Source organism: Vombatus ursinus, unplaced genomic scaffold, assembly GCF_900497805.2.
Source record: "Vombatus ursinus unplaced genomic scaffold, bare-nosed wombat genome assembly UNPS02003292.1, whole genome shotgun sequence".
Classification (NCBI taxonomy): domain Eukaryota; kingdom Metazoa; phylum Chordata; class Mammalia; order Diprotodontia; family Vombatidae; genus Vombatus; species Vombatus ursinus.
Window position 1 is genome coordinate 2,237,693 of NW_020943070.1, and position 27,463 is coordinate 2,265,155.

General features: G+C 48.1%; 1 protein-coding gene across 1 annotated transcript in view; it reads right to left on the reverse strand.

Annotated features, from left to right (window-relative positions):
- CACNA1I (calcium voltage-gated channel subunit alpha1 I) overlaps positions 1-27,463 on the reverse strand; it is a 220,582-nt gene that overhangs the window by 114,141 nt on the left and 78,978 nt on the right. The window contains 1 exon segment of the mRNA XM_027871198.1: positions 3,952-4,049. Within this exon segment, the coding sequence (XP_027726999.1) occupies positions 3,952-4,049 (98 nt within the window).

Here is a 27,463-nt window from a genome sequence, read left to right on the forward strand (position 1 = left end):
CCTGCTCTATAGCCCCTTCAAGCTCTGACATTCTTTGTTCTAAGGGCCTCCCCCAGCTTTGACATTCCCTGTTCTGAGGCCCCTCCCAGCTCTGACATCTCCTATTCTAAGGCCCCTCCCAGCTCTGACGTTCTCTGTTCTGAGGCCCCTCCCAGCTCTGACAGTCCCTGTTCTGAGGCCCCTCCCAGCTCTGACATTCCCTGTTCTCAGATCCCTCCCACCTTTGACATTCTCTGCGCTAAATTCCCTCCTAGCTCTGACATTCTACAGCCCAATATTTTATGTTCACATGTCCCTCCGAGCCTGGACAACCTTTGCTCTGATGAAACGGAGGATGGGAGGCCCTCTCACAGTGGTATCTGGTGACCTCCCCCACTGCCTTGGGTTGCCCTCTGGCCTCCCCCAGGGCTTTTGGAGTGGGAGCCATTCCGGGGAGAAGGAGTTTAGGAAGAACAGGCTGGGAGAGGGAGATGGATTACTCTGCCTCGGGCCTCTTGCGACAAATGTCCTGCTTTCTTATCGAAGAGCCCCCAGCTGCCTTTCGTACTTAAGTGGCTGGATCAGCAGCCAGAGGGATTCCTGGCAGCCACTAAGGCCCAGAAGTCCGGAGCTCGGCGGCGGGACCAGAACAATCAAGTCCGATGCCCTCGTCGACAGAGGAGGAAACTGAGGCCAGAGGAAGGGAGGTGACTCAGCCAAGGTCACACAGCGAGAGCCAGAACCCAGCATTCCGCAGCAGAGAGGTAGCGGGAAGTCTTTTCACCTGGGGACCAGAATACTCATGTTGTCCTGACTGGACTCAGCAGGTCTGGGTTCGAATCCTGCCTCTGACACAACCCATGTGACCTTGGATGAGTTCCTTCCCCTCCCAGGCTGCCTCAGTTTCCTCCTTTGCCACAGGCCTATGAATCTCGTCCTCACCTCCGCAGGGGTTGAGGGAGGATGCAGCCTGGCAGAAGGATTCAGCAATAAGACCACCCTGGGCAGTTAGGTGCCCAAGCCTGGTCCAGGGCCACAGTCACGGCTGAGAGGAAGGCCCTGCCATTGGTACCCCATTCACCCCACGCTCATGTAGCTCGGCCCAGGCTCCTCTGACTAAACCCCCTGCTTCTGGTTTGATGGGCACTTCTGAGCAGCCATCACACCCCCAGGCCCGAGGCTAGCAGGGTGAGCCACAAAGAATGGAAGAATGAAGCCTCTCCTCCAAACGGTAACAATCTGGGGCTCAGCAGGGGCGAGGACGTGGGGGTGCTGGCATTCGAGCGCATCCGTATTTCTCTGCCCTGCAGTCTCTGCCACCCTCATTTCTGCCAGCTGAGTCTGTCTTCATATATCCACCCCATTTCTATAACACCTTCAGGCTTATTTTCCCCATAACAACCCTTTAAGGTAGAGAGTACGAGGATTATTCTGTTCCCATTTAATGGATGGAGAAACTAAGGCTCAGACAGGTGAGGTCACACAGCCTGACAGTGCAGGATGGAGGATCCGGCCCCACGTCTCTGACGTTGGACCCAGGGCTCTTGCCACCGTGTCTGGATTCCTGTGCTCTCTGTGTGTCCGTGCATCCCGAAGGGCCTGCCCTGCTCCGTCCACATTCAGCACTCCCTCTGTGTGTGTCCACGAGTGCCTGTGTCTATGTGTGGTTTCCAGTCCCTGCCCCCATCCTGGGCCCTCTCAGACTGCCCCCCAACCCTACTCTCAGGGTCCCCAGAATGCCTGTGGCTCTTCCTGGAAAGCTTGATTCTGCTGCAGAGCAAGTAAGGTCTGCCAGCCGGGTCTGCCTCTGGCCAGGAATCTGGGGGAGAGGTTATGAGTCCAGGGGACACGGGCCCCACGTACCCCCAACACCAACAGGAAGGAGGCATCCTTGGTAAACAGGCATAGGCGAGCCCCGTCTGTCATGCCTTCATCATAAGTAGGTGAAGGAGGAGGATGAAAACCTCAGAGACAGCCTGTGAACCTGGGTCCTCTGAGCCCACAGCAAGTGACCATCTCATTGTATCACACCCCCTCCTTTGACAGGGGAGGAAACTGAAGCTCACGGAGGGGACTTGCCCAGGGGCACAGACAGTAAGCATCAGAAGAGGGATTTGAACCCACCTACTTTTATAGCCATGACCCTCCTCCACATACTCCGTACTCCAACCAAAGTGACCCCAGCAGATATCGTCCTGCCCTTTTGCACCTTTTCAAATGTCTAGAACACACTGAGTTCAAATCCAGCCTCAGACACTTAGTAGCTGTGTGACCCTGGGCAAGACACTTTACCCTGTTTGCCTCAGTTTCCTTATCTGCAAAATGAGCTGGTGAAGGAAATGGCAAACCACTCCAGTATCTCTGCCAGGAAAACCCCCAGTGGGGTCACAGAGAGTCAGACATGACGACTTAGACTAACCAAACACATTCCCTCCACATCTCCATCTTTTTCATCCTTTAAGGCCCAACTCGAGGGCCGCCTCAGCCATGAAGCCTTCCTTGATCCTCCGAGCCGATACTGAGTTCTCTCCTCAACCTTCTGTCTAGGCTGTCCCCTTGTCCCCTCCACAGGCTTTATCATCATAAGCCCTCGTGACCCAGGGTGGTTTGGGTTTTCCCTCTGGCTCCCCACACCTAACACGGGTCTTCGTGGCTTGGGGAGAGCTCTTCTCTGTGTTTTGTGAAATAACATCCACTTGCTGCCGTTGTCCCAGAACGCAGCACCCTGCCGAGCCACAGCCCAGGAGGGCCGGCGGGCGTCCACCCGGAGGTCTGTCCCCTTCTCTGCACTCCTGGTCTGGGCGCTCCTCGGCTCTCACCCAGCCTACGCCAGCTGCCTCCTCTCTGTCTCCCTCCCCAGCTCTCTGCATCTCTGATCTATCCTCCCCCAGCCGCCAAGGTGATACAGTCCTACAGCACAGCCCTAACCATATGACTATTGCTTCTATGAGCAAATACAAACCCTTTCTTTGGTATTTAAAGCCTTTCACGAGCTGGCTCCAAGCCTGCTTTCTGGGCTTGTCACGTACGTATCAGGAGGAATGGGGCTGCACACACTCTAACCCACGTTACTCCCCTCCACGCCCTCTCTGGTCCAGCCAGGCTGGCATCACGTGCATCTCTACCCCTCTGGGGGCTGTCTCCCCACTCCCAGGCCCAGGAATGCTCTCCTGCTCATCCCTTCCAGGACCAAACTGGCACCTCCTGAGCCTGGATGCTTCATTGTAGAAGTGACCAATCACAGCCGTGTGGCCTTAGGCAACTGACACGCCCTTTCTAGGCCTCAAGCGTCCATCTGCATGGTAAGGGAAGGGCAGGAGGAAAGTGGATGAAATGACCTCGAAGTGTCCCCTGTCCCTGAGAATCAGTGGCTCTTCCCAGCTGAGCCCTGACCGGCCCTTGCCACTTCTCACCTCCACGAAAGCCACCTCTGAATTTCAGGCAGCGAGGAGGAGGGGGTAGTGGGGTGTCTTGCACTCCCGAAGGAAGAATGGCACGCCTCCTCCTCCCAGTCCAGGTTCCCCCTTCACAGCCAGACTTCTACTACCTTTGTTCCTCAGCCAGAGCCTCAGTTTCCTCTTCTGTAAAACGAGGTTTGACCTCAGAAATCTCTTCCAACTCTAAATTTTAAGACTGTCCTACATTAACATCATCCTACAATGTTGCAGTTAACACTCTTAATGTTATCCTACACACAGAGGTGATGCTTTAAAAAGTTTGTTTCTCCTGAAGTCTTTTGGGGTTGGTCCCTTCCAGCTGTGACGTTCAGTGACAGACCAGCCGTCTCCAGAGACCATTCATCCACGTCACTGGAGGGACCCAGCCCAGCAGCAGTGCCAACAGCACTAAGTAGGCTGGTAAACTGCCTGTGTCTACATAGCGCGGAATATGCGTTTACTACACTGCAAACTGGGAGGGGTCAATTCCTCCCCATCGCTCCATCAGAGCTGAGTCGGCCTGGGGGTGACTTACTGGGCACTCGATTGATGGCTTTGAGGGGCCTCAGGACTCTGACTGTGCGGATGGCCGACAGGTTGATGTTCTGAAGGTCCAGAGAATATTCTACCATCCTGCAGGGAAAGACGGAAAGAAAGAGAGTGAGGACAGAGGGTAGAATGGGGTCTGGCTGCTGGAAAAGGGCCTCAGATATCACCTAGACCAGACCAGCCACAACCATACTAAAGATAAAGAAACGAAAGCTTAGAGTGGAAAATGACCACTCCAGGGTCACACAGATGGTTCATAGCTCAGCCAGGACTAAAACCCAGGTCTCCTGACTCCCATCACATTCTGTCATCACAGCTAGCACTTACATTATGCTTCCAGATTTGCAAAATGCTTTACAAAGATTATTTATTCCATCCTCACAACAACCCTGAAAGGTAGGTGTTATTATTATTATCCCCATTTTATAGATGAAGAAACTGAGGTGGGTGGCAGTTAAGTGACCTGCCCCGGGGATCACAGTAATCTGTTGAAGGCTAGTTTTGAACTCAGGTTTTCCTGACTCCAGGTCCAGTGCTTTATCCACAAGGCCTAGCTGCCCATAAGAGTTTGCTACAGAGAAGGGGAGGGGTACCGTAATAACAGCAAACATAGCTCACTGTGTATAGTATAGAGACAGAATGTATACTGGTTAGAGGGCTGGCCTCCAAGTCTGTAAGACCTAGGTTACATCTTGACACATTGTAGATATGTAGTTTAACCTCTCAGGGCCCCGGGTACCTAACTCTCTAAAGCGATAAATTACAGATAGGTATGAACCGGCATTGGTAGAAGGCATTTCCACACAGGGAGTTCCTTATACTGGTGAAATCCCCGGTCTGCAACGCCCCCACCCCCCAAAGCAAAAGGAACTGCTCAGACATCGGAAGGAATACCTTACAGTCCAATGGGGTGGGTGGGAGAAGGAGGGAGTCAAGGACACAGAAATGAACACCATGGAATCGCTAGTGCCCAGTGTGGGCCCTGGCCAGGTCGTGTGTCCATCTCTCAGTGTTCTGGACAATTCCCCAAGTTGCAGAGAGAAGATGTCAACATTCTTTGGAAGACAGTTTCGTCATCTGGGAGTACTCTATGCTAACAGAATCACGGGTCCAGTCCCTATCACAATCCCTAAAAATACTGGCAGAAATAGGAACTGAAGAGCAGAAAAGGGCCTTCCTCCTAGTGGCCAGTCTAATCACCTCATCTGAGAGAGGAAGAGAAGGGAAGGGACTTGTCCACAGTTACACAGATGGGAAACGGCAGTCTGGGTTGGAGCCCAGCTCCCTCTGCCTCTCACCATGACCATATGGTCTGACGCCCTCAGTCCACAATATGCCCAAGTGAAGCGGGCCTGGCCAGCCCTCACCAAATGGTTTGGCCTCTGACAGACACTCATGGTAACCTCAGAGGTGTGGGGAGGGTCTGGGGGGGCAGCTTTTGCCTCTGAGAAGAACTAGAACCAGTCAGTGGTCTGGAGTCTACTGCTCCCTGCTGCCGCTGAGACTGATTGGTATCCAAACATCGAGCAGGAAAAGAACCGGGCAGGCAGGCTCTTTGCGCTTTCTCTCTTCTCAGGGTGGTGCCAGACGCCAATGCAGCAGCTCTCATTTACCACATGCCCTGGTTTGTACCAGCCTATTGTCTGATGAGCATCATGCCCTAGGGGACTTGACTGAGGACCTAAATCAAGCCTGGTCCAGCTGCTGACTCGGTTTCCACAGCTCACACTCAATTATCTGCACTAGTAGGGAGGAAAAGAGGCCAGGACTGAACAAAGGAGGGTCTGCAGCCTGTGTGCGCTCGGGTGTAGAAATGCACACAGTGAGGTTCTCACCTCTGGTGAGGCCCAAGCCCGACTTTAGTCCCTTCCAGAGCCTGGTGCCGGCTGGACCTAGATAGTTAGGAATGCCCCACCTCCACCCCCCAACTCACATCATAAAAGGTATGAGGGAGAATTTGCCACATTCATAGAAGCCTAGACCTAGAGCTGGAAGGGCCCCGAAAGGCTGCCCATTCTAACCAGAAGCCTAGGGAGGAAGTGATCTTTCTAACTTGGATTCTGCTATCAATCATGAAGGAAAAAGCAGGGAATGGTGAGGTACACAGCCTAGTTTGGGGGAGCACTGAAGGCCAAGACTTCAGAGAAAAGCTGGGTCCCAGGGCCTGACAGAGGGAAGTCATCCAAGAGGGATGGAAGGTCTCAAAAACAAAATGCTGAGGATACAAAAGATACAATTCTAATGAGGGAAAAAAGGTGGAGTGGGAGAAGCACCTGCCAGTGTGGATGCACAAAAAACTCTCCATTCAACTTAGAGCTTTCAAAAGAGGAAAGTCTCTGTCTCCAGTCCCAGTCTTCTCTATATGTCCCTTATAGAATGTAAATTCCTTAAGGTCAGGAATGGATGGCTTTTGGCCTTGTACCCACAATGTTCAGCAGAGTTCCTGATACATAGTAAGCACATAATAAAGGCTTTTTCATTCATTAGGTCTTCTTTAAATCCTGAGCTTCACAACTAAATTTAAAATGTGAGTCTAGCGACCCAAAGGGGAGATGGAAGTCAAGAGACCTGAGATGACTACACTCCCTGGACCTCAGCTTCCTCATTTGTAAATTTCTTTCAATTCAACATTTATTAGCCGAGCTCAGAGTACCTGGCACAGAAGATTTTTAAAAATGGTAGTCTTTCCTTCCAAGAAGCTTGAGGGGGGAGGGGGGCAAGAAGAGAAGACAAAAGGTACCTAAGATAGCAAATATGACATGCAGACCAAGTAATCATAGAAAATAACTGCGAGGACTGAGCGCTGGAGAGTTAAAAAAGTCTTCCTATAGGAGGCAGTGAGTGACCCATGCTTGGAAGGAAGCCAGAGACTCCCTGACGGAGGGAGGGAGGAACATTCCAGGGTATCCGGAGGCACACAGGAAGGATCTGGGTCTCCATCCCAATCTGGGTGATTCCAGTCTGCCATGATTTCCCATGATCCTCCACAGAGGATCCTCTCTTCTTCCATTCTTTCTGATACCACGCTGGTACAAGTATCTATTGGACTAGGTAGGGGTGAGAGGTTGCCACTCATCTGTTGCTTCCTGCCCACGTCCAGTCCACGTTATTTCCCAGGCACGCCGGGCCCCAGTGATGTCTATCGGGTGATCGTTGTCAATACCCTCCAACCTTCTTACACTCCCTCATACCCACTTATACACCCCCACGGCTCTTCCACTCCCCCATGGGTCATTGCTCATTTTGATTCTCCAGAGATCATGAGGTGCCATGATCCCTCGCCACGCGGAGTCACTAGGAGAGGGCCAGTGTTTAAGAAAACGGCTTTTGGGGCAGCCATCAGCTTATGTTCATTGAAAGTCCCAGGTATTTTCCCCTATGCAATTTCTTCTAATTTGCAGGATCCCAGGATTTGGAGCTGAGAGGGACCCCGGAGATCATCAGATCTCACCCTTTCTTTTTAACAGATAAGGAAAGGGGCAGTGAGGTGGTAAAGTGGACAGAGCACCGTCCCTGGAGTCAGGACTTGGGACCAGGTCTACCAATTGGGTTCAGATCATCTGCTCCACCTCCCTAATTTTGCAGAGTAGGAAAATGAAGCCCAAGAAAGCAAAGTGATTTGTCCATCTCAGTTCTGAGAATGTTCCTCTGAGTTCTAAGTAAATTCCAATTGTCTCCCCAAGGTTCCTCTAAGCCACAGAGAGGCCTTTTCTGCCCTGGTTGTGCCAAGCCATCAGACTTAGGCTCACAGAGAGGCCTCCTCTGCCCTGATCCTGCCAGCCCACCAGCCTTCCCTGCCCTCCCCCAGCTCACAGAGAGGCCTCCTTTGCCCTGATCCTGCCAGCCCACCAGCCTTCCCTGCCCTCCCCCTGCTCACAGAGAGGCCTCCTCTGCCCTGATCCTGCTAGCCCATCAGCCTTCCCTGCCCTCCCCCAGCTCAGCAGGTGCCTATCTCTACCTGCCACGCAGGAGTTGGTATGAAATGATAGATTTCCCAACACACGAAGGGAAATCTGTCCAACTGTTGGGAGTGCTCTCCCCCTCCTCCCACGACTCTAGTGCTCGTGTGTAAGAGTAATTGAGTGAAATAATTCTTTTCCTGAAATGCAGTCGCCTTGATCTATCCCCCAGAGCTATCACTGCCACACAGGCACACACCAAACCGAAGGGGAGTTGGGGGGGAGCTAGAGAAGAGGGGTGAGGGGAAGGAGGGAGGCTGGCAGAGTCTGACACTACATGGGGATTTCATGCGGGGATCAGAATATTCATTTTCATATATATGAAAAAAAACTAAACCCTGGAGGCACCTGGGGAGCCCGAGTGTGATGGCAACAATGCTGTGGAGGAGGGGCAGTCGGCCGCAGCTTCGGAATGTGAGGGAGGCACAGGCTGGCTGACAGACAGATAGGAGGCCAGGCAGATGGACGGGTGGACAGACAGATAGGCTGACAGACAAGTGGACAGACAGACAGGCTGACAGACAGATGAACAGACAGACAGGGTGATGGACGGACAGACAGGACAGGCTGACAGATAAGACACACAAGACAGACAATTCTCATTCTCCATCACAGATCTATAGGCACACAGAATATCAGGGCTTGTAAGACCAACAGAGCACAGAATGTTACAACTCTAATAGACCTTAGAATGCAGAATGTTAAAGGCCCTTAGGACACAATATTACCACTCGAACAAACCTTAGAACACAATGTTACGCTGCAGAGGGCCTTAAAACCTAGAATGTTTCTACTGAAAACAAAGAGTTGAGAGGGACCTCAAACCTGGGATCGATAAACTTGTTTGTTTGAATATTTTGATAACTATTTCAATAGAATTGATGTAATTTTAAAACATGGTCCATAGGCTTTCAGCAGCCTCCAAAGGAGTCCATGACACAGCAAAGGGTGAGACCCACTGGATGAGGTCAACTGCTTCATTTTACAGCTAGGGAAACTGAGGCCTGGGAGAGACAGGAACCTCACCTACAGACAGAAAGCCAGGAGCCCCACACAAACAGGGCTGCTCAAAGCTGGGGGGATCAAAAGGGGTTCTGGGGCTGACAAAGATGTCAGTAATGGGGGAATGGGGGATCTGTGTCTCCCCTCTCAAAGCCAGTGCATCAGCTCCCATACCGGGCACATCTGCGTATTTGTCCTTCTCTGCTTATTCTCTGGCTTTCTACCCACACACAGTTCCCGGGCTCTGTGTCTCCCGGACACACACACACACACACACACACACACACACACACACACACACACGCACTCGCACACCCACGCATCAAACACAGACACACGGCCTGTCTCTTCTCCTCCTCCTATCTCACCCTGACTCTCATCAGCTTTCCCACAAACCCAGGGGCAGCAGCTTCTCAGGGAGGTGTTGTGGGGTTACGGCGTCTAGGGGGGAGCAGCTTAGCTAGGAAGGAGGAAGGATGATCACACTGTGAAGTCAGAAGATGGTATCTTCTGACCCTCCCCCACTCGGTCCTCCTCCTCCCAGCTCTTCTCTCTGAGCCTCCACCTTCCTCCCTTTCAGCCCCTCCTCCCCACGGGGACCCTGGACTCTCTGATTAGCCCAGGCTCCTCAGCCAGGAGAAAAAGGAAAACCTTAACTGCTCCACGCCAACCCATGTCTGGTCACACAGACCTGTGCTAGAGGACCAGACAGCTTTTTCCAGGACTAACTGGGTGGCTGCGTCTATATGCGGAAAATGTATTAAGTGTGTGGCAGTGGATAAGTGGGGACGAGGTGAGCACAGGGAAACAGACAGAAATAGAGGCAGAGAGACAGCATTTATTAAGCACTTACTATATACCAAGCAGGTGACAGAGCACAGGGTCTGGAGTCAGAAAGACCCCTCTTCATCAGTTCAAATCCAGCCTCAGAAACCTCCTAGCTGTGTGACCCTGAGCAAGTCACTTCACCCTGTTTGCCTCAGTTTCCTCACCTATAAGACGAGCTGGAGAAGGAAATGGCAAACCACTCCAGTATCTTTACCAAGAAAACCCCAAATGGAGTCACGAAGAGTCAGACACTGAAAAATGACTGAACAGCAACATATACAGAGCACTGTGCTAAGCACGGTGCGGTGCGTACAAATGTATGCAAAAAGACGGTCCCTGCCCTCAAGGAGCTTACATTCTAATAGGGGAGGCTGGCTGGAAAGTGAAGTGGCCGCTGGTTCTGGGGCAGAGAAGGTGAAAAAGCTCCCTTATCGGAGTCCAGGATGGTTGGAGAGGCAGGGTCCTGTGAGGAGGAGGTGGGAAGGCACTGTGTATATTTGTGTGTCCTGTGTAAATACAAATTTTAGGCTCATAGATTCAGGGCTATAAGGGGCCTGAGAGATGACCTATTTCACAGATCAGGCGACTGAGGCCCAGAGAGGCAACATGACTTGGCCCAAGTCAGCCAGCTGGTAAAGACTGAGCCAGCCTATTGTCTTGCTCAAACCCCTTCAGTCCGCACGTCCCAAATCCCCAGGAAGCTGTCCATGTCACCCCAGCCCACAGCAATTAAGCCTTTCTTTCTCTGACTTGTCACAGTCTTGACTATCGGGACCTATAACTTAAACCCCATTTTAAGGGGAAACTCACCAACGAGGAAGCCAGCTCTTTGGGGCCCTTTCAATACCTGCTTCAGAATTTCTTCCTCCTTGTTGGTGAATGAAGGCAGTTGGCTTAGATGGCCCCCCAGGAGGTCCCTTGCAGCTCTGGCATTTGAGGATTTGAGGCTCCCTGGGAGTCCATCAGCCTAATCTGCAAACGTGGCTGGGAATGTGGTTTCCTTTGGAACTAAGCTCCAGTCTCACCTTCTCCCAGAAGCTCCTCTTGGCCCTGCCACTTTCCCTTCAAAACCCTCTTGTATTCATCTTGGTTACATGATGGACACAAGTTCATGCTGTCTTCCTCATCAGAACGTAAGCTCCTCATGGGCAGGGACTCTCACTTTGTCTTTGTGTCAACAATGCATGCATAGCTGCGGGGGTGGGGGGGTGGTGACTGACACACTGTAGGGGCTTAACAAAGGCTGGTTGATTCATTCTGGCATCTGAAGGGCTGTCCTGTGGAAAAGGGATTAGCCCGGTTCTGCCTGGTCCCAGAGGTCAGAACAAAGACACATGGATGGAAGTTACAGGGATGCTGGTTTAGATTTTACATGGAAAAGCTTCCTAGCCATGAGAACTGAGCTAATGTCACCACCACGGGTGGGAGGGAGGCTCTCCTCACTGGAAACACTCAGACACAGCCTGGGGAACCACTTTTCTGGAATTATAAGATCCTAGATCTTGGCTTCTCACCCACACACTGTTCCCAGGTACTGCGTCTCTGTGTCAGAGGGAGCTCAGAGGCCCCAGTGCCTCGTTTTTACTGTTTATTGTTTCCTCATTTTACAGATGAGGAAACTGAAGCAGGCAGTGGTTAAATAACTTGGGCAAGGTGACAGTTAGGAGTGGCATGCCTAAGATTTGAACCCAGACCCTCAGACTCCAGCCCCAGCTCTCCTTCCCCTGTGCCATGCCAGTTCACCTAGATGAGGTCTGAGGTCCCTCTCTGCTCTGAGATCTTCCCATCTATAAAAGGGAGGGTTGGCTCAGATGGCCTCCAAGGTAACTGTTGTTCTAGGACCCTCTAATCTGTAAGTCGAGGCCACTGGCCTGGGCGGCCTCCTTAGTCATTTCCAGATGCAAGTCTACGAGCTCCTGTGAAGGGAGCTGTCGTAGCTCCTCAGTGGGTGAGCCAGGGCTGGGGCGGAGGAGGCCGGAAGAACAAGAGGGATGAGGAATGAGCTGTGACATCTCTGAGGCATGGCCAGGGGCTGTCATCACAGAAAATCAGTTCCTATCCTCTTCTGTGTGGCTGCTCAGTACAAGGCCAGCTCAGCACGACAGGAATGCTGGAGGGCGGCAGCATGGGAGGCTCTGGGGACACTGGGGAGGGTGCTGTACTGGAGGGGAGGGGTAGAGACTGAGAACTATGACCACAGGCACCTCAGCTGGCCTCCCAGGCTCAACAGCATGGCTTCTCATTCTCCTTCCTTCCCAACTTGGCCATTCCACTCCAGGACCCTGGGACCTAGAATTCTTGGAAATCAAATTTGGGGGCAACTAGGCTATTAAAGCCAAAGACAGAAATTGGGGGCGAGGAGATAGAGAGTAAGAGAAAGATCATTGGGGGCAGCTAGGTGGCGCAGTGGATAGAGCACTGGCCTTGAAGTCAGGAGGACCTGAGTTAAAATCCAGCCTCAGACCAAACACTTGACACTTACTAGCTGTGTGACCCTGGGCAAGTCACTTAACCCCAACTGCCTACAAAAAAAAAAAAAAAAAGAAGAGAGAGAGAGAGGAAGAGAAAGATCACTGGATATTGGGTCTCTTCAAAAAGCCTTAACTGTATTAAAAAAAAAAGTCTGAAAAGTCCCAGTGCATGACATGATGGAAAGACCATTGACTCTAGAACCTGAGTTAATTAAGTTAATCCAATTCTCACTTATCCAAGTGACTAAGGGCAAGTCACCTAACTTCACTGGGCCTCAGTTTTCTCATCTGTAAAATTAGAGGGTTAGACGAGAAGGCCTCTGAGGTGTCTTCAACCCTAGATTTATGATCTTATGGTCCCAAGATGCAATATAACCAAATATTTGTATGCAATATACCAAAAATTTGTGGGAGTGAAAAACTTGAACAGTTATCTAGAAATTGTAGGAATGACTGCACAAACTCATCAAGGAATGTAAAGGACTATCATTGAACCATTAAAAAAAGGCAAACAGGAAGAATTCAGAGAAACATCAGAGACCTTTTAAAAACTAATTCAGAGTCAAGTATACACAATGACCGAACACCAAAAGAAACTAGAACTTGGATCAATAAAAATCTCCCTCCTCTCATGATATGGATGGACTCCATGGTCAGAATAAGCCATATATTTTCAGGTATCCACTAATAAGCATTTTTTGGAGGCAGTTGGGGTTAAGTGACTTGCCCAGGGTCACACAGCTAATAAGTGTCTGAGGCCAGATTTGAACTCAGGTTCTCCTGACTCCATGGCCGGTGCCCTACCCACTTCACTAACTAGTGTCCCTCATCAGTAAGCATTTATTAAGCTTTCATTATGTGCCAGGTACTGTAGTAAGTGCTTGGGAAATAAAGAAAAAGCAGAAATGATCCCTGCTTTTTAATGGGTAGATAGCATTAAAAGTAGGTACAGACAAGATACAGACAGAGCAGATGGAAAGTAGCATTGGAAAGCTAACTACAGTCATATGAAAAAATGCTCTAAATCGCTATTGATTAGAGAAATACAACTTACAACAGCTCTGAGGTACTACCTCATACCTATCAGATTGGCTAATATGACAAAAAAGGAAAATGACAAATGTTGGGGGGGATGTGGGAAAACTAGGACACTAATGCACTATTGGTAGAATTGTGAACTGATCCAACCTTTCTGGAGAGCAATTTGGAATTATGCCCAAAGGGCTATATAACTGTGCATACCCTTTGATCCAGCAATACCACTGCTAGATCTCTATCCCAAAGACATAAAAAAGGGAAAAGGGCTTATTTGTACAAAAATACTTACAGCAGTTCTTTTTGTGGTGGCAAAGAATGGGAAATTGAGGGGATGCCCATCCATTGGGGAATGGCTGAACAAGTTGTGGTATATGAATGTAATGGAATACTATTGTGCTGTAAGAAATGATGAGCAGGCTGACTTCAGAAAAACCTGGAAAGACTTGTATGGTCTGATGCTGAGTGAAGTGAGCAGGACCAGGAGAACTCTGGATACAGTAACAATATTGTACGAAGAACTATGAATGACTTCACTATCCTTGGCAATACAATGATCTGAGACAATCCCAAAGGATTCATGATGAAGTATGCTACCTGCCTCCAGAGAAAGAACTGATATTGACCGAATACAGACTAAAGCATGCTATTTTTTTTCCTTTTCTTTCTTTCATTATTTTTTCTTATTTGAGTCTTCTTGTACAAAATGGCTACTATGGAAATGTTTTACATGATTGCACCTGTATAACTAATATCTAAGTGCTTACTGCCTCAGGGACGGGGGAAGGGAGGAAAGGAAAAAAGATAGAATTTGGAACTCAAAGCTTAAAAAAACAAATGTTAAAAATTGTTTTAACATGTAATTGAGGGGGGAAATATTACATATTAATGTTTTAAAAAGTACATTGGAGCCAGAAGCACTGAGAATAGCTGGAAGGCCTGGGAGATGCCTCCTGCAAAGCACAGGATTTGAGTTGAATCTTGAAGTAAGCTAGAAATTCTAAGAGGCATCGGTGAGGAGGGAAAGCGTTCCTGTAGTCAGTGAGTTTGCAGGACAGACTTCAGGGAAGAGACCAGCACTGAACATATTGGTGTGGGAACCATCAACATAAAGATAATAATGGAACACTTGGGAGCCAATGAGATCCTCAAGTGACAGGGTGAAGAGAAAACGGAGTCTGAGACACAGCCCTGGAGGACACCCATAGTCAATGAATGCGACAAGGATGAAGACCGAGCATGGAGACTGAGAAAGATTAGGCAATTAAGAGGACACCAGTAACTTTGGAGAGCACAGTTTCAGTTGAATGAGGAGTTCGAAAGTCAGGTCGCAATTTTATTCAAGGAAAGAAAGCAGAAGCACCTAGCATACAGGGCTTAACCAGAATCTAGCTCAGAAGCAGGGCAAAGGTGGGGAGTAGGATGGCAGCCAGCAGAGATGGCAGCAAAGAGCGAGGGATTTTAAGATAAGGGAGACATTGACATGTTTGTTAGCCCCAGAGAAGGAAAAATAGATAAGGAGGAACTAACAATGAGCAGAGTGAATGGTAGAGTGAGTCTGCCAGAGAAGCTGGGAGGGGATGGCGTCAAAGGATGTAGGTGGTTGGCCTTGATAAGGGGAAAGGATACATCTTCATCAGACACTGGAGTGAAGGATGCTGGGGATGCTGTCAGAGGGATGTGAAATGGGGAAAAGAAAGAGCTCTCCAAGAACGTCTTCAGTTTTTTTTTTTCAGTGAAGTCAGGCAAGGTCCTCAGTGGGCCCTTAGAATGTGAAATGTCAGAACTGGGAAGGGGGATGTGTGCTTAGAATAAAGAACGTCTATGGAAAGCAGCCCAGAAGCCATCAGTCCAGACCTCTCATTTTACAGATGAGGAAACTAAGGCCCAGAAAGAAGCAATGGTGAGGATTCAGGACTCTGTCCCGAATTCTTCCAGCTGTCACCAAACATATGCCTTGGTACAGAAGATGCACTCAGCCCTAGCTAAATAGTTAATGTTATTAGTCCAGTCTGTGGGGAAATAGAACCTGATAATAACATCTTTACCATTAGCTCTGTAACACTTTATGGTCACCCATAGGAGCAGAATCAGCCCACACCTTAATTCTAGGAGCCAGGATTTGAATCCAGCTCCCTGTACTCTCTGCACCGTCTAATAATGGTAACTTCCATTTCCATGGTGCTTTATGATTTGCAAAGCATTTCACCTACATTAAATCATTTAATCCTCATATCATCTTTATGCTCTAAGTGTTATTGTCCCCATTTCACAGGTGAGTAAACTGAGGCTGAGAGATGTTTCATGTCCTGCCCAGGCTTATACCACTAGGGTCAAAGGTAGGATTTACAACTCAGGGCATTCTGCCTCGACTCCTCCACTGTATCCATTGCATCCTAAGCTGGTGCAGGCTCAGTCCTGATGAGGGCTAGGCGGGTGGGAGAAGGGATCAATCAATCAATCAATCAATCAATAAACATCTATTAAGCATCTACTCTGGACCAGACACTGAACTAGATCCTAGAGAATGGAAGACAAAAAGAAGCTGTCCCTGACCTCAAATGTCCATCAAGGGAGACAATACCAGATTAGGCAATTAAGAGGACACCAGTAACTTTGGAGATATAAATAGATCAGTAAGCAATTATTCAGCTCCTACTACATGCCAGGCACTGTACTAAGCTTTGGGTGTTAGGAAGACAGAACTGAACCAGTGCCTACCCTCAAAAAGCTTTCCTTCTGTTGGGAAGGTAATGTATACACATTATAGATCACACAATAGTACACACAATAGATCAAACAAGCATTTATTAAGCTCCTACTGCTACATGTCAGGGGCTGTGCTAAGCCTAGGGGATACACATACAAGGAATGAAACAATTCCTATTCTCAAGGAGCTGACACAAAATAAATACAAGATAATGGCAGGGGGAGGGGAAGCTCAGGAAGGGCCTCATACAGATGGGAGGGGTTTCTTCTCTTCATTCTCTTCCTTTAATATGCTCTCATGGCATCTGGGGGCAACTCAGTAAGATGGTGGCTATGCAGGCTTGAAAATCTACACACACACACACACACACACACACTAGTAAGACATCACTCTTAGGAGTGAGAATTTAATTACTAATCACACAGTTACTTCATTGTGAAGCTTCAACTGCTAAAAGGCTTTGGAGTTTAAAGGGGGAAAAAAGCCCCCACCACAGCCTGCCAGCTCCAGAGTGCCTAATTGGGTAAGTAATTTGGTATTAAAGTCATCATTTCCTGCCTGAGTTCTCCCCAAAGGGAGCCCAGCTGAACAGGAGCCCTTGATCCTTGGAGGGTACTCAGGAAAAACGTCCTGGAGAAGGGTGGCAAAGAGAAGTCTTGAAGTGGGAGGCTGCCCAGGCAGGACCTTGGACAGTGCACGGGGCCCCTGGCCACCTCCTTCAAGCCCCACACTTTACAGAAGAGGAAGCAGAAAGGAGACCCAGAGAAGGATCTGAACCCAGGTTCTCCGAGTCCACAGCTGCGGCTGTTTTCACTGCTCTACTTTGACAGTGATGTCAGAGCAATTCAAACCTACATTTATTAAGCACTAACTGTGTGCCAGTGTTGTAGGTCTTTGGAATACCAAGACAAAGATAAATAGCTCCAGAAATCTCTTCAAGGAGCTTACCTTACCCTGAAAAGACAGTAAGACAACCCCCCAGGGTCTGACTAGAGGGTCTGACTCTACAAAACACTTCTATGTGCATTCCTATGTGACCTTGGACAAGTCACTAAACCTCTTTCATTCCCAGTTTCTTTGTTCCTTAAAGGAGGAGGTTGGATTAGGGTCCTATGATCCTATGTTCTCCTCTATTCTCACAATAGCACTGTGAGAGATTAATGTCCCCATTTTACAGGTAAATAAATCGAGGTTCCACAGCTCTGCCACTTACTACCTCTGAGACCCCGAAACTTGTCTAGGTCTCAGTTACCTCATCTGTAAAATGGGGGAAGGGGGATGGACTAGATTATTTCTTAGGTGCCTGCCAGCTCTAAACTTCTGACTCTATCAAACCAGGAATAGTTTAATGAACATGAGGATTCACAAGGGCCTTCCAGAGATGGGAGGTACCTCACCATAGGGAGGAAAGCAGAAGGGGCAAAGTCAATACCTCGGTAGGCCAATGGGGAAGAAACTCAGGATCAGGAGAGCCTTACAGTACCACTATCTCAGACTATTAGGGTGATTCTTCCAATTCCCTCAATTTACAGAAGAGGAAAATGAGGTTCAGGGAGGAGAAGTGACAGGCTAACATAGAATTAATGGCAGAGCCGCGACTAAAACTCTGAACTCCCGTCTCCTCCACCCTTTCTCCCAGCTCCTTCAGGCTGCCCATCTGAAGATAATGAAACTCTGCTCTCATTATCGCTGAAAGTGGCGGCTGCCGAAGTCACAGAAATCATTAATACTCGAGTTTAGATTTACCTGTGTACAGTCAAGTCATCCAAATAGGCATTCAATTAAGGTCTGCCGAATTGGACTTAATTAACTTCTCAAGGTCCTCAAGCTAGTTCACTGGGATGTAATAGAATCATAACATTTCAGAGCCTGAAGTGTCCTTAGAACAGAAAATATTAGAATAAGACTTGTCAGAGCAAGTCGGGGGCTGGGGGGCTAATCTGGGAGCTTGGAGGAACTTAGAATACAGAATGCTAGAATGTTGAACCTCAGACCTAGGAGGGCCCTTACAACAAAGAACCTCAGAGCTTCAAAATGGCAATATCACAGCTGAGAGGGCCCTGAGAGATCACCCATGCCAACTGGAAGGTGAGGCTGAAATCCTCTCTAAAAACATTCCCAGCAGGTGGTAGATTGTCCTCTCCTCCCTAACACAGGAAGCTCATTGCCTTCTGAAGTCACCTTCCAAATTCATCGAGTTCTAGTTTCTATACATCTATATGGTCTTGGACTTTTTAACTTATTCAGAGATTCTCCTTACACAAAGCTGAAATGTTTTCTGCAATTCCTGCCTTCCCCCACTTCTTCTGGTTCTGCCCCCTTCCCCACCCTCACCCACCCAAGCAAAACAAGGCTGATCCCACTTCCAAATAACAGCCCGTCAAATACATCACCTTAATTCTTCTCTTATGTGGGAGCATCCTCAGTTCCTTCAAAAAGTTCTCACAGGACCTAAGCTTCTATTCCCTCATCCCATTCTGGACACATGCCAGCTTTTCAACATCCTTCCTAAAATGTGGTGCCTAGAACTGAGCACGTGGTCTAAACAAGGCAGAAGACAGAAGAACCATTACCTAGTCCTATCCTAGACCTTGCTTGGTCCTGGAATCTATAGCTTAGCAGCTTTCTCACCCTAGAAGATGCCTCCATCCCTGCAGCTCCTTCCTCTGTTTGGCCAGTTCCTCTTAGACCTTCCATTTTAAAAAAGGACCCAGGGGCCAGCCATACTCAATTCTTCTTTCCCTGTCCAGGATTCCCTCCTGACTCTGGACTTCTTTCTCCACCATGACTCCATGCAGGTATCTTCTTTCTTCCCCACCTCAGGCTTTTTTTAATGTGCCTCACACATACTAAGCACTTAATAATTGCTTGTTGATTTGACTTAATGCACCCTGACAGCACATACATAAACTGCTGGGGTCTTCATTTGCCACCCTCCTGTATCTGTGTGGCTGACTTTTCTAACATGGGTGACACTTTATACTTCATATTATTAAATTATACTTTATTCTCTTCTGCCCTCGTTCTAGACCATCTGTGGGGAGCCTTCCAACTTGAGGTCACGTGTGGCCCTCTAGGTTCTCAAGTACGACCCTTTGACTGAATCCAAACTTCATAGAATACATTTGTTTGGATTCAGTGGAAGGGCTGCACTTGAGGACCTAAAGGGCCACATGTGGCTCAAGAGTGTAGGTTCCCCACCCCTGTTCTAGATTGTGGATCCTGATTCTATTGTCCAACATGTGACTTGTCCTTTCCGGCTTCAATACATGGACTTGTGGATATTTGCTAGTGGGGATTCCTTTTGTGTACAGGTTGAACCAGAAGGCCCCTGAGATCCTTCCCAACTCTTAAAACCTGTGGTTCTATGATCCCAAACTTTGATGCCCCCTGTGCCTTTACGTGGGTGACTGAGAGAAATGATGACAGCGTAAGGCCAAAGAGAGTTCCTTGAAGGACTTCCTTCAAGCCTGGATGCTCCTTGGATTCTATTACTCAGCCAGTTCCACATCTGCTTAGTTCTACTATCTAATCCCCATCTCTCCACCTTGACCATTGTGATAAGGAAAGGTTTTGTAAAACTTCTTGATGAAAATCCACATTTGGTATTCAAGGTCTGAAGTACGAGATCAAATGAGATAATGTATGTGAAATACCTGGCAAATTGTACATCTTTATAAACACTGGGCTATCATCCTCACATGAGCAGCATCTTCATAGCATTTCCATGATCTATCAGTGTATTTACAGCGTCAAAAAAGGAAATGAGGTTAGTCTGGCATGACATACATACTCCAGGAGAGCCCAAAAGTGACTGCTTCCTCCCTTTCTAAGTATTCACAAACCACCCCTTTGATAATACATTCTAGAATTCTACCAGAACTGCTCGTCAATCTTATTAGTGTAAAGTCTGAAAAGTCTCAAGGACTCCTCCTACTCCACACCCTCCCCCCACCCTCCCACCCCCGTTTCTGTGCCTGACTATCTCTCTATCTCTACCTCTGTCTCTATCAGTTAGGACATCTGCCCATCTCCATAATTCTCCCATGCACCACAATTTTCCATGGAGAAGTGGAAGGCTGTTATTTGACATCACTGATCTTGTCCTGTCAATTATACTCTCCGGATATTTTCTCTTCCAGCTACCTGAGGAAGTAAATGTCTCGTTGCCCTGATGGAACCTCCTACAGTTGTATAAATGGAACAACAATGAACCAGAAGTCCAAAGACTTCCCCTCTTCAATCCACTCCTGTTGTCCTCATATATAAATTTAACCACCAGCTAGCTAGTCACATTTTGCATTGTTTCCTGTCTTCTGCATTTATCACTGATGATTATCAGATCTATTTATTCCATGTATTCAGCCCTAACCTATCCTTCCAGTCTCCCATCTCCAACTACCTTGGGATCCATCTTGAACTAGACATCTCAGAGACATCTTAAACTCAACTTGTCCACAACTGAACTCATTACCTCTCTCCCTCCAAGTCCTCCCCTCTTCCTAATTTTCCTGTTTCTATTCAGGGTACCACCATCCTCCCAATCAATTGGGCTTCCGACTCATGTACTACCCTCTACTCCTCACTCTCTCTCATCCCCCATATCCAATGAGTTCCCAAGTCCTCTCATGTACAACCCCTTCTCTCTCTCTCTCTCTCTCTCTCTCTCTCTCTCTCTCTCTCTCTCTCTCTCTCTCTCTCTCTCTCTCTCTTTCTCTCTCTCTCACACACACACACACATACACACACATACACAGATGCATATGTGTATATATATATATATACAACAAATTATATTTATATATAAACATAATTGGTTGCATTTTGTTTCTCTTGCACGTCTTAAGAGCAGGGACTGGGGTTTGGGGTTTTTTCCCCTTTCTTTGTATCCTCAGTGTTTAGCACAGTGTCTGGTACATAGCAGGTGCCTGATAAATACTTATTGACTGACTGACTGATGTATCTATTCTGTGAATGGTACTCTATCATGATTTCTTGAGATTCTGCGTAAGTCATCCTTGTTCTGTTATATCCTGATGTGTATTTGATGTTTTGCTGTATTATTACTGCAACTGAATTTGCAAGGGACTGCCAAATTCTAAACCCCTGAGAGGAATGGTAAGTCTTCTGCACGGGCTGCACAAGTCTCTAAGGACGAGTTGCCTGTGAAATATAGTTTGGGGTTTCAACAGAATACTTGTGGTTTGAACTGCAATGGAATTTTTGGGAAAGCTTGTGAAGTTTTGAACCAATGGGACTTTGGGAACTGAATGAATGAGAGTAGAGAAAGAAGCTGCAGCAGTAGCTGGGGATGAAGAGAGAGAAGGCAGCTACAGCATTACAAAGGGTGCCTACGTAGCAACAGCAATAGCCCTTGGCATTCCTCCCTCCCTGCCTCCTGAGGAACAAACAGGAAGAGAGAAGTGATCAGAAGGATAACGACTGTCCTTGATCACAGACAGTTCCCCATTTAGGGTTATGACCCTGGTGAAATACCTCTGTGGAAGAAATGAACTGTGTCTCTCTAAAGACCTGAGACAGTAGGCAGGTTTCTCTTCTTTCCTCTTCCATCCAAATACTGTAAATGGAATTTAAAAGGGAAGTCTCCTATTTCCCTGTCAAGCTACTTCTTCACTGTTGCAATAATATTTTGTTTCCTAGTTTCCTTGGATGAAAGGTTCTTTACCCTTTTAGTATCCTGGGCCCCTGTGGCAGGCTGCTGAAGCCTATGGATGCCTTTTCAGAATTATGTTTTTAAATGCATCAAATAAAATACATAGGATTACAATGGAAAGCAATTCTATTGAAATACAGCTATCAAAAAAAGTGTTTAAGTTTCCAGACGTCAGGTTAAGAACCTCTGCTTTAGAGAAAAGGCTTTGTTCTCCATCATCTTGCAGGTATGTCTTTCCTTGGGGTCAGGAGACGCAGTGAGCATTGCTGGAGTTGCATAGCTCACACTGGGTATAACTCCATGGTAGCTCAGCTTGGTGGCTCCAGGCCACCTGCGGGCAAGAATGAGCTAATATTGATTTATTTTTTTCTATTTCTATTAATAACGCCCTCACTTACCCAAAAAGCAGAACCTTTGGCACCAGGGACTTTTCAGTCTGTCTCTTCGACTAAGCTAGCCTATTTCTCATCTCCCTTGTGCCGAAATTATGATAGTGCATGCTTGATGTCTCCGCCACTGTGCAGAGTGAGGCTGGTGGATTGCTTGAGTTCAGGAGTTCTGAGCTACAGAAGGGTTAAAGCTCATCAGTTGACTACATCAAGTCTGGCACCGACAGTGAGCCCCCCTGAGTTGGGGGAGAAAGTACTAGGCTGCTTATAGAGGAACCAACCAGCCCAAACCAGAAACAGAGCATATAATAAAATAGATAGGATTAAAGAAAAAACTAGTTATGCTGAAATACTGTTATCAAAGTGTTTTTTTTTAAAAAGTCCATAGACTACACAGTAAGAACCCCTGACTAGAGAGAAAAGAATGGGGTATTGATGCCAGCCCTGGCATAGTCACCTGGTGGACTTTAGCCCTCCTGCTGCTCAGAACTCCTGAGCTCGAACAATCCACCAGCCACATCCACCTTTGGTCAGGACTCGATGGAAATTTCCCACCTAATCTACATCATAGTGACTTTTATACGTTGGCCTTTAGGCATAGTAATTAGGCACCTGGTTCTCCATTTTCTCTTCCCCAACTCCTGCATTTATACTGGGGTCTCCCCTAAATGCCCTCCCCTTCCAAAGTCTCATCCTCCTCATCCTTCACTCTACTTCAGACACACACAGACACAGACACAGACACACACACACACACACACACACACACACACACACACACAGGATCTCACCAACAAGTGTTCCACTTCCTTAATTAGAAACCCCGATATCCCCCATTTGGCCAGAACTTCCCATCACTCCGTTTCTCCCTATGCTTCCCCTCTCCTAACCTTCCAGCCCCCCCTTCAATACTTTCTCAGGCCATTGTCCTTCCTGCCCTTTTCCTCCCTTTCTGATCCTGAAGATAGAGTAAGCCTCCATCTCCATGCTGTTCTCTGCTCTCCCTTGCCCCCTAATCCCCTCATGACTCATCTGCTGCCAGACCTCAGCTCCGGATTCCTCCCAGTATCTGCTTCCTCTACTCCTACTCACAACCTGCTGTGAGGGAAAGAAATCTCACCACCGCGCTGACCAATCACCATATAAATCCACGCTCTCTGACTTCAAGTGAGTCCTCACTGCAGCAAGGCAGTCCTTTTACTCCACTCCTCTCTAGTTAATTCCCCAGCTCACTCCCAGCAGAAGCTCTTCCAAGCCACTTCCCTCCTCACATTCCCACACCTCCCAGCCTCCTTCCCCTCAGCTGAGAACCTCACCTCTTGTTTCACGGATAGAACAGAGGTCATTCAACAGGAGTTCCACATTCTCTCACTTCCCTCACTTCAAAACCCCCAGATATGACTGGATCCTGACTCTTTCATCCTTTTTCCCAATCTCTTCTCCTTGCCTGGATCAATCCACATGTGCCCTTGATTCTATCCCCAGCCACCTTTTCTAGCAGATGGCATCATCCATCCATCCCCCCCATCAAATCGTCAATCTTTCTCTCTCTCTCTCTCTCTTTCTCTCTCCCATTTCCTTCTATGTTGCCTTTAAACACACCTCCATCCTTAAAAACCTTTCAATCGACTCCACCATCCCCTCAAGCAATCATCCTGTATCTCTCTCCCCCTTCTCGGCCAAACTCCTTGAAAAAAGTCTCCAGACGCTGCCTTCACGTCTTCTTCTCACCCCTGAACCCTTTGCAACCTGGCTTCTAACCTCGCCATTCAACTGAAACTACCTTCACCAAAGTTACCAATGATGATGCAACTGTCAAATGAGCTGGCCTTCATCAGTCCTCATCCTCTCTGCTATACTTAATACCATTGACCCTCCCCTCCTAGATGCTCTCCCTTCTCTGGCTTTTTTGATCTGACCCTCTCCTGGCTCTCTCCTCACTGGTCTGATCCCTCCTTCTCAGTCTCCCTTCCTGAACCATCAACCACACCACGTCCCCCAACTATGTGTGTGCCTGAAGGCTCTGTCCTGGGCCCTCTTCTCTCTCTACTCAGAGATTCTTAACCTGGGGTCTATGAACTTGGTTTTTTAAAATACTTTGATGATAACAGTATTTTAATATAGTTCCCTTTTTGATCCTATGTGTTTTATTGTGTGCATTTAAAAATTGTTCTGAGAAGCCTTCCCTGAACCCCCTCAACTGCCAGGGTCTTCCTTCCCAAGTTACCTTGTAACGAACTGCTTGGTGCTTAATTGTGTTTATACTGTATGTACTTGGAAGGTTCTGAAGAGCAGGGGTGGTTTTATTTCTGTCCCTACCACCATGCCTGGCACACAGGGGGTGCTTAATAAATGCTTCTTCACTGACCCTTTAGTCCCTGGACTCTCTCACTCAAACAGAGCTATCCGTCAAGTAGCATCCAGATGTGCAGAGTAGTCCCCTGAGGAAGAACAGGAGGCAGGGGGAAGGGCTTAGACCCCACTGAAAACCACCTGCTCTGATGCTGCTCCAGAGATCTGAACAGTCTCTTGTTATCACACCATTCAAGGCCTGGCCATCACCAAGGTTGGGCACCCAGGTGGAATTACCAAGACACTGGAATCATGGGCAAGTCCCCTCCAATGACAGTCACTCATCTGGGGACAGCGCTTCACAGTTTGCAATGGGATTTCCTATCCTCATCTTGTCTAATCCTTCCATCAGCCCTGCAGGGCAAGTAGTCCTGGGATTGCTGCCTGTTTTTTCAGAGAAGTGAAGTCACTTGTCCAATGTCACACACCTAGGAAGTAGAAGAGCCACAATTTGGGTCCACATTGTTTCCATTCAGCCATTTAACTGTTCTGTCTAGGAAGTATTAAGTCGAATCGTGGGGGAGGGGATTCCACTAATGTTAGATCCATATTGATTAATGAAATCTTTTAAAAGAAGCTTTTTTTAGGACTTGGGGAAAGAGGGAAATGGCCTGGAGCCAGTCACTTTAGGAAAATATATTTCCAATTTGGAATAAATCTCAGGATTCATAAAAGCTGACGTTTATTCCCAACTCTGCAGCCCGCCTCAGCATAGCGTGGAGGTGACCCGGACTCCCAGCGACAGTGCCAGCTGATCTCAAGCCTAGGCAGGCTCCCAATAAGCTGGGAAGGTTTCAGAATAGGCCTCATGGCAGACTGGGCATCTGGTGTCAGGACCAGAACTCCTATAGCCTCGTCTCCCTGAGTCTGACCATCAGGGCAAGACTTTCTGCAGCCCCAATCAGTTGTGAAGGTGGAGCTGATTCACAAAGGCTAGGAGGGGCGGCAATCTTCATCAGTGAAGGGACAGGCTCACACTGATGGGACCACGGATCTTTCAAAGTAACACATTTAGAGCACTGGGCCTGGAGTCAGGAAGACTCATCTCCTAAGTTCAAATACCACTTCAGACACTTCCTAGCTGTGTGACCCTCGGCAAGTCACTTCACCCTGTTCGTCTCGGTTTCCTCATCTGTAAAATGAGTTGGAGAAGGAAATGGCAAACCATTCTAGTATCTTTGCCAAGAAAACCCCAAATGGGGTCACGGAGAGCTGGACACGACTAAAATGACTGAACAACTTCCTGTTTACCCAGCGCTTCCCTACTGGATGTCACTGCATCCTCACAACTTTCCTCTAGAGAAGACGGCACAGGGGATATTGGCCCCAACTTGCCAACTTGAGGAATCCAGGGTTCAAAGAAGGAATGAGACCTCTCATAGGATCATAGATTTAGGATGGCAGAGAAGAAAGAGAGCTGGGCCTGGAGTCAGGAAGACCTGAGTTCAAATCCAGACACTAGCTGTTTGGGTCTGGACAAGTCATTTAATCTGTCTGCCTCAGTTTTCTCAACTGTAAATTGAGGGTAAATAATAGTATCTACTTCACAGAACTGTTGCCAGCACTAAATGGGATAATATTGAATAAAGAACTTTGCAAACCTACATAAATGCTGCTTGTTGTTGTTAATTATTCAGAGCTGGAGCTGACCTCAAAGGCCATGAAGTCCAATCCCCTCATTTCACAGATGAGGGTTGCGAGAGAGGAACTTGACCGAGGTCTCTCTGGCAGAGCTGGGATCCAAACCAAGTCCACTAACCCTAAACCCAGCATCGTCCCCTCCACTGCCACCTGCCAAGGCTATGACTTGCCCAAGGTCACTCCGCTGGCAAGCACCAAAATGATTTTCCTTATGTGCAGGTCTGACCACGTCACTCCCCTACTCAATAAATTTCAATGACTCCCTATTACTCAAATAAAATATGAACTTCTGCATTTGACTTTTAAAGCCTCCGACAGCCCAGCCCAAACCCCTTCTCCAGCCTCATTACACTTTACTCTCCTTCCTATAATCTATGGTCCTTCTTTCTGTTCCTCTATCCCACCTCTGTGCCTTTGTACTGGCTGTGCCCCATGCCTGGAATGCTTTCCCTCCTCCCCTCCCCCCTAGAGAATCCCTCAAGACTCAGGTCACTTGCTGCCTTCTTCATGAAGCCTCACCTGCCCCCCAACTGTTAGCACCCTGTTTCCCCAAAGCACTTTGTATTTATTTCTATTTATTCAGTATATACTTCGGTGTACATATGCCTGTCATCTCCCCTGAGAGATATAAGAGAACAGAGACCCTTTGGGGTCTGCATTTACTTCTTCAGCTCTGAGCAATGCCTGGTGCACCAGGCACTCAGAAATGCCTGCAGATTCACCGATTCTATAGAACCTCAGCCCAAGCTTACCTAAGTCTCTGTCAAGTGCTCTTTGCCAATGAACCATCTGCTGAAGGGGACATGAAGACGCTGTCCTCCCTCAGTGTTGCTGGAGCAATTAAGGAAGCCAAGAAAAGACAGAAACCAAAAATAACTGTCCCTGGGGTCTTCAGCCACCCGCCCCTTCGGCTCCCAAGCACGGCTCCCGTTCAGTGCCTGTTACAACAGAAAACCGCTTGATGCCCAGCTCAGGACGGGCAGAAGACTGCCGTGGATGAAGCTCTATCAGGGGCACAATGGAAAGAGCAGAGGACTGGAGGCAGCAGACCTGGGTCCGCTGGGTATTCTCCTCCCTAGGCCTTAGTTTCCTTTTCTGTAGAATGAGAGGATTGGACTGTATGGCTCTTACTCCATGATCCTATGGCTCCCCCATCAACATGGCTGATGACATGAGGTGTGGAAGGGGGGACAGTTAGGACCCCAGCTTCCATCGGCTCTTCTATATAGTGCTTTCCCACAACTCTGTGAGACAGGGGTGCAAGTACTGTGATCCCTATGTAATAAATGAAGGAAGTGAGGTTCAGAAGCCTGAAGTGCCCTGCCCAAATGTGCTAAAGGCAGGAATAGAAGAGGCAGGGTCCTCCTCAACATACAGAGATAGATAGATAGATAGATAGATAGATAGATAGATAGATAGATAGATAGATAGATAGAT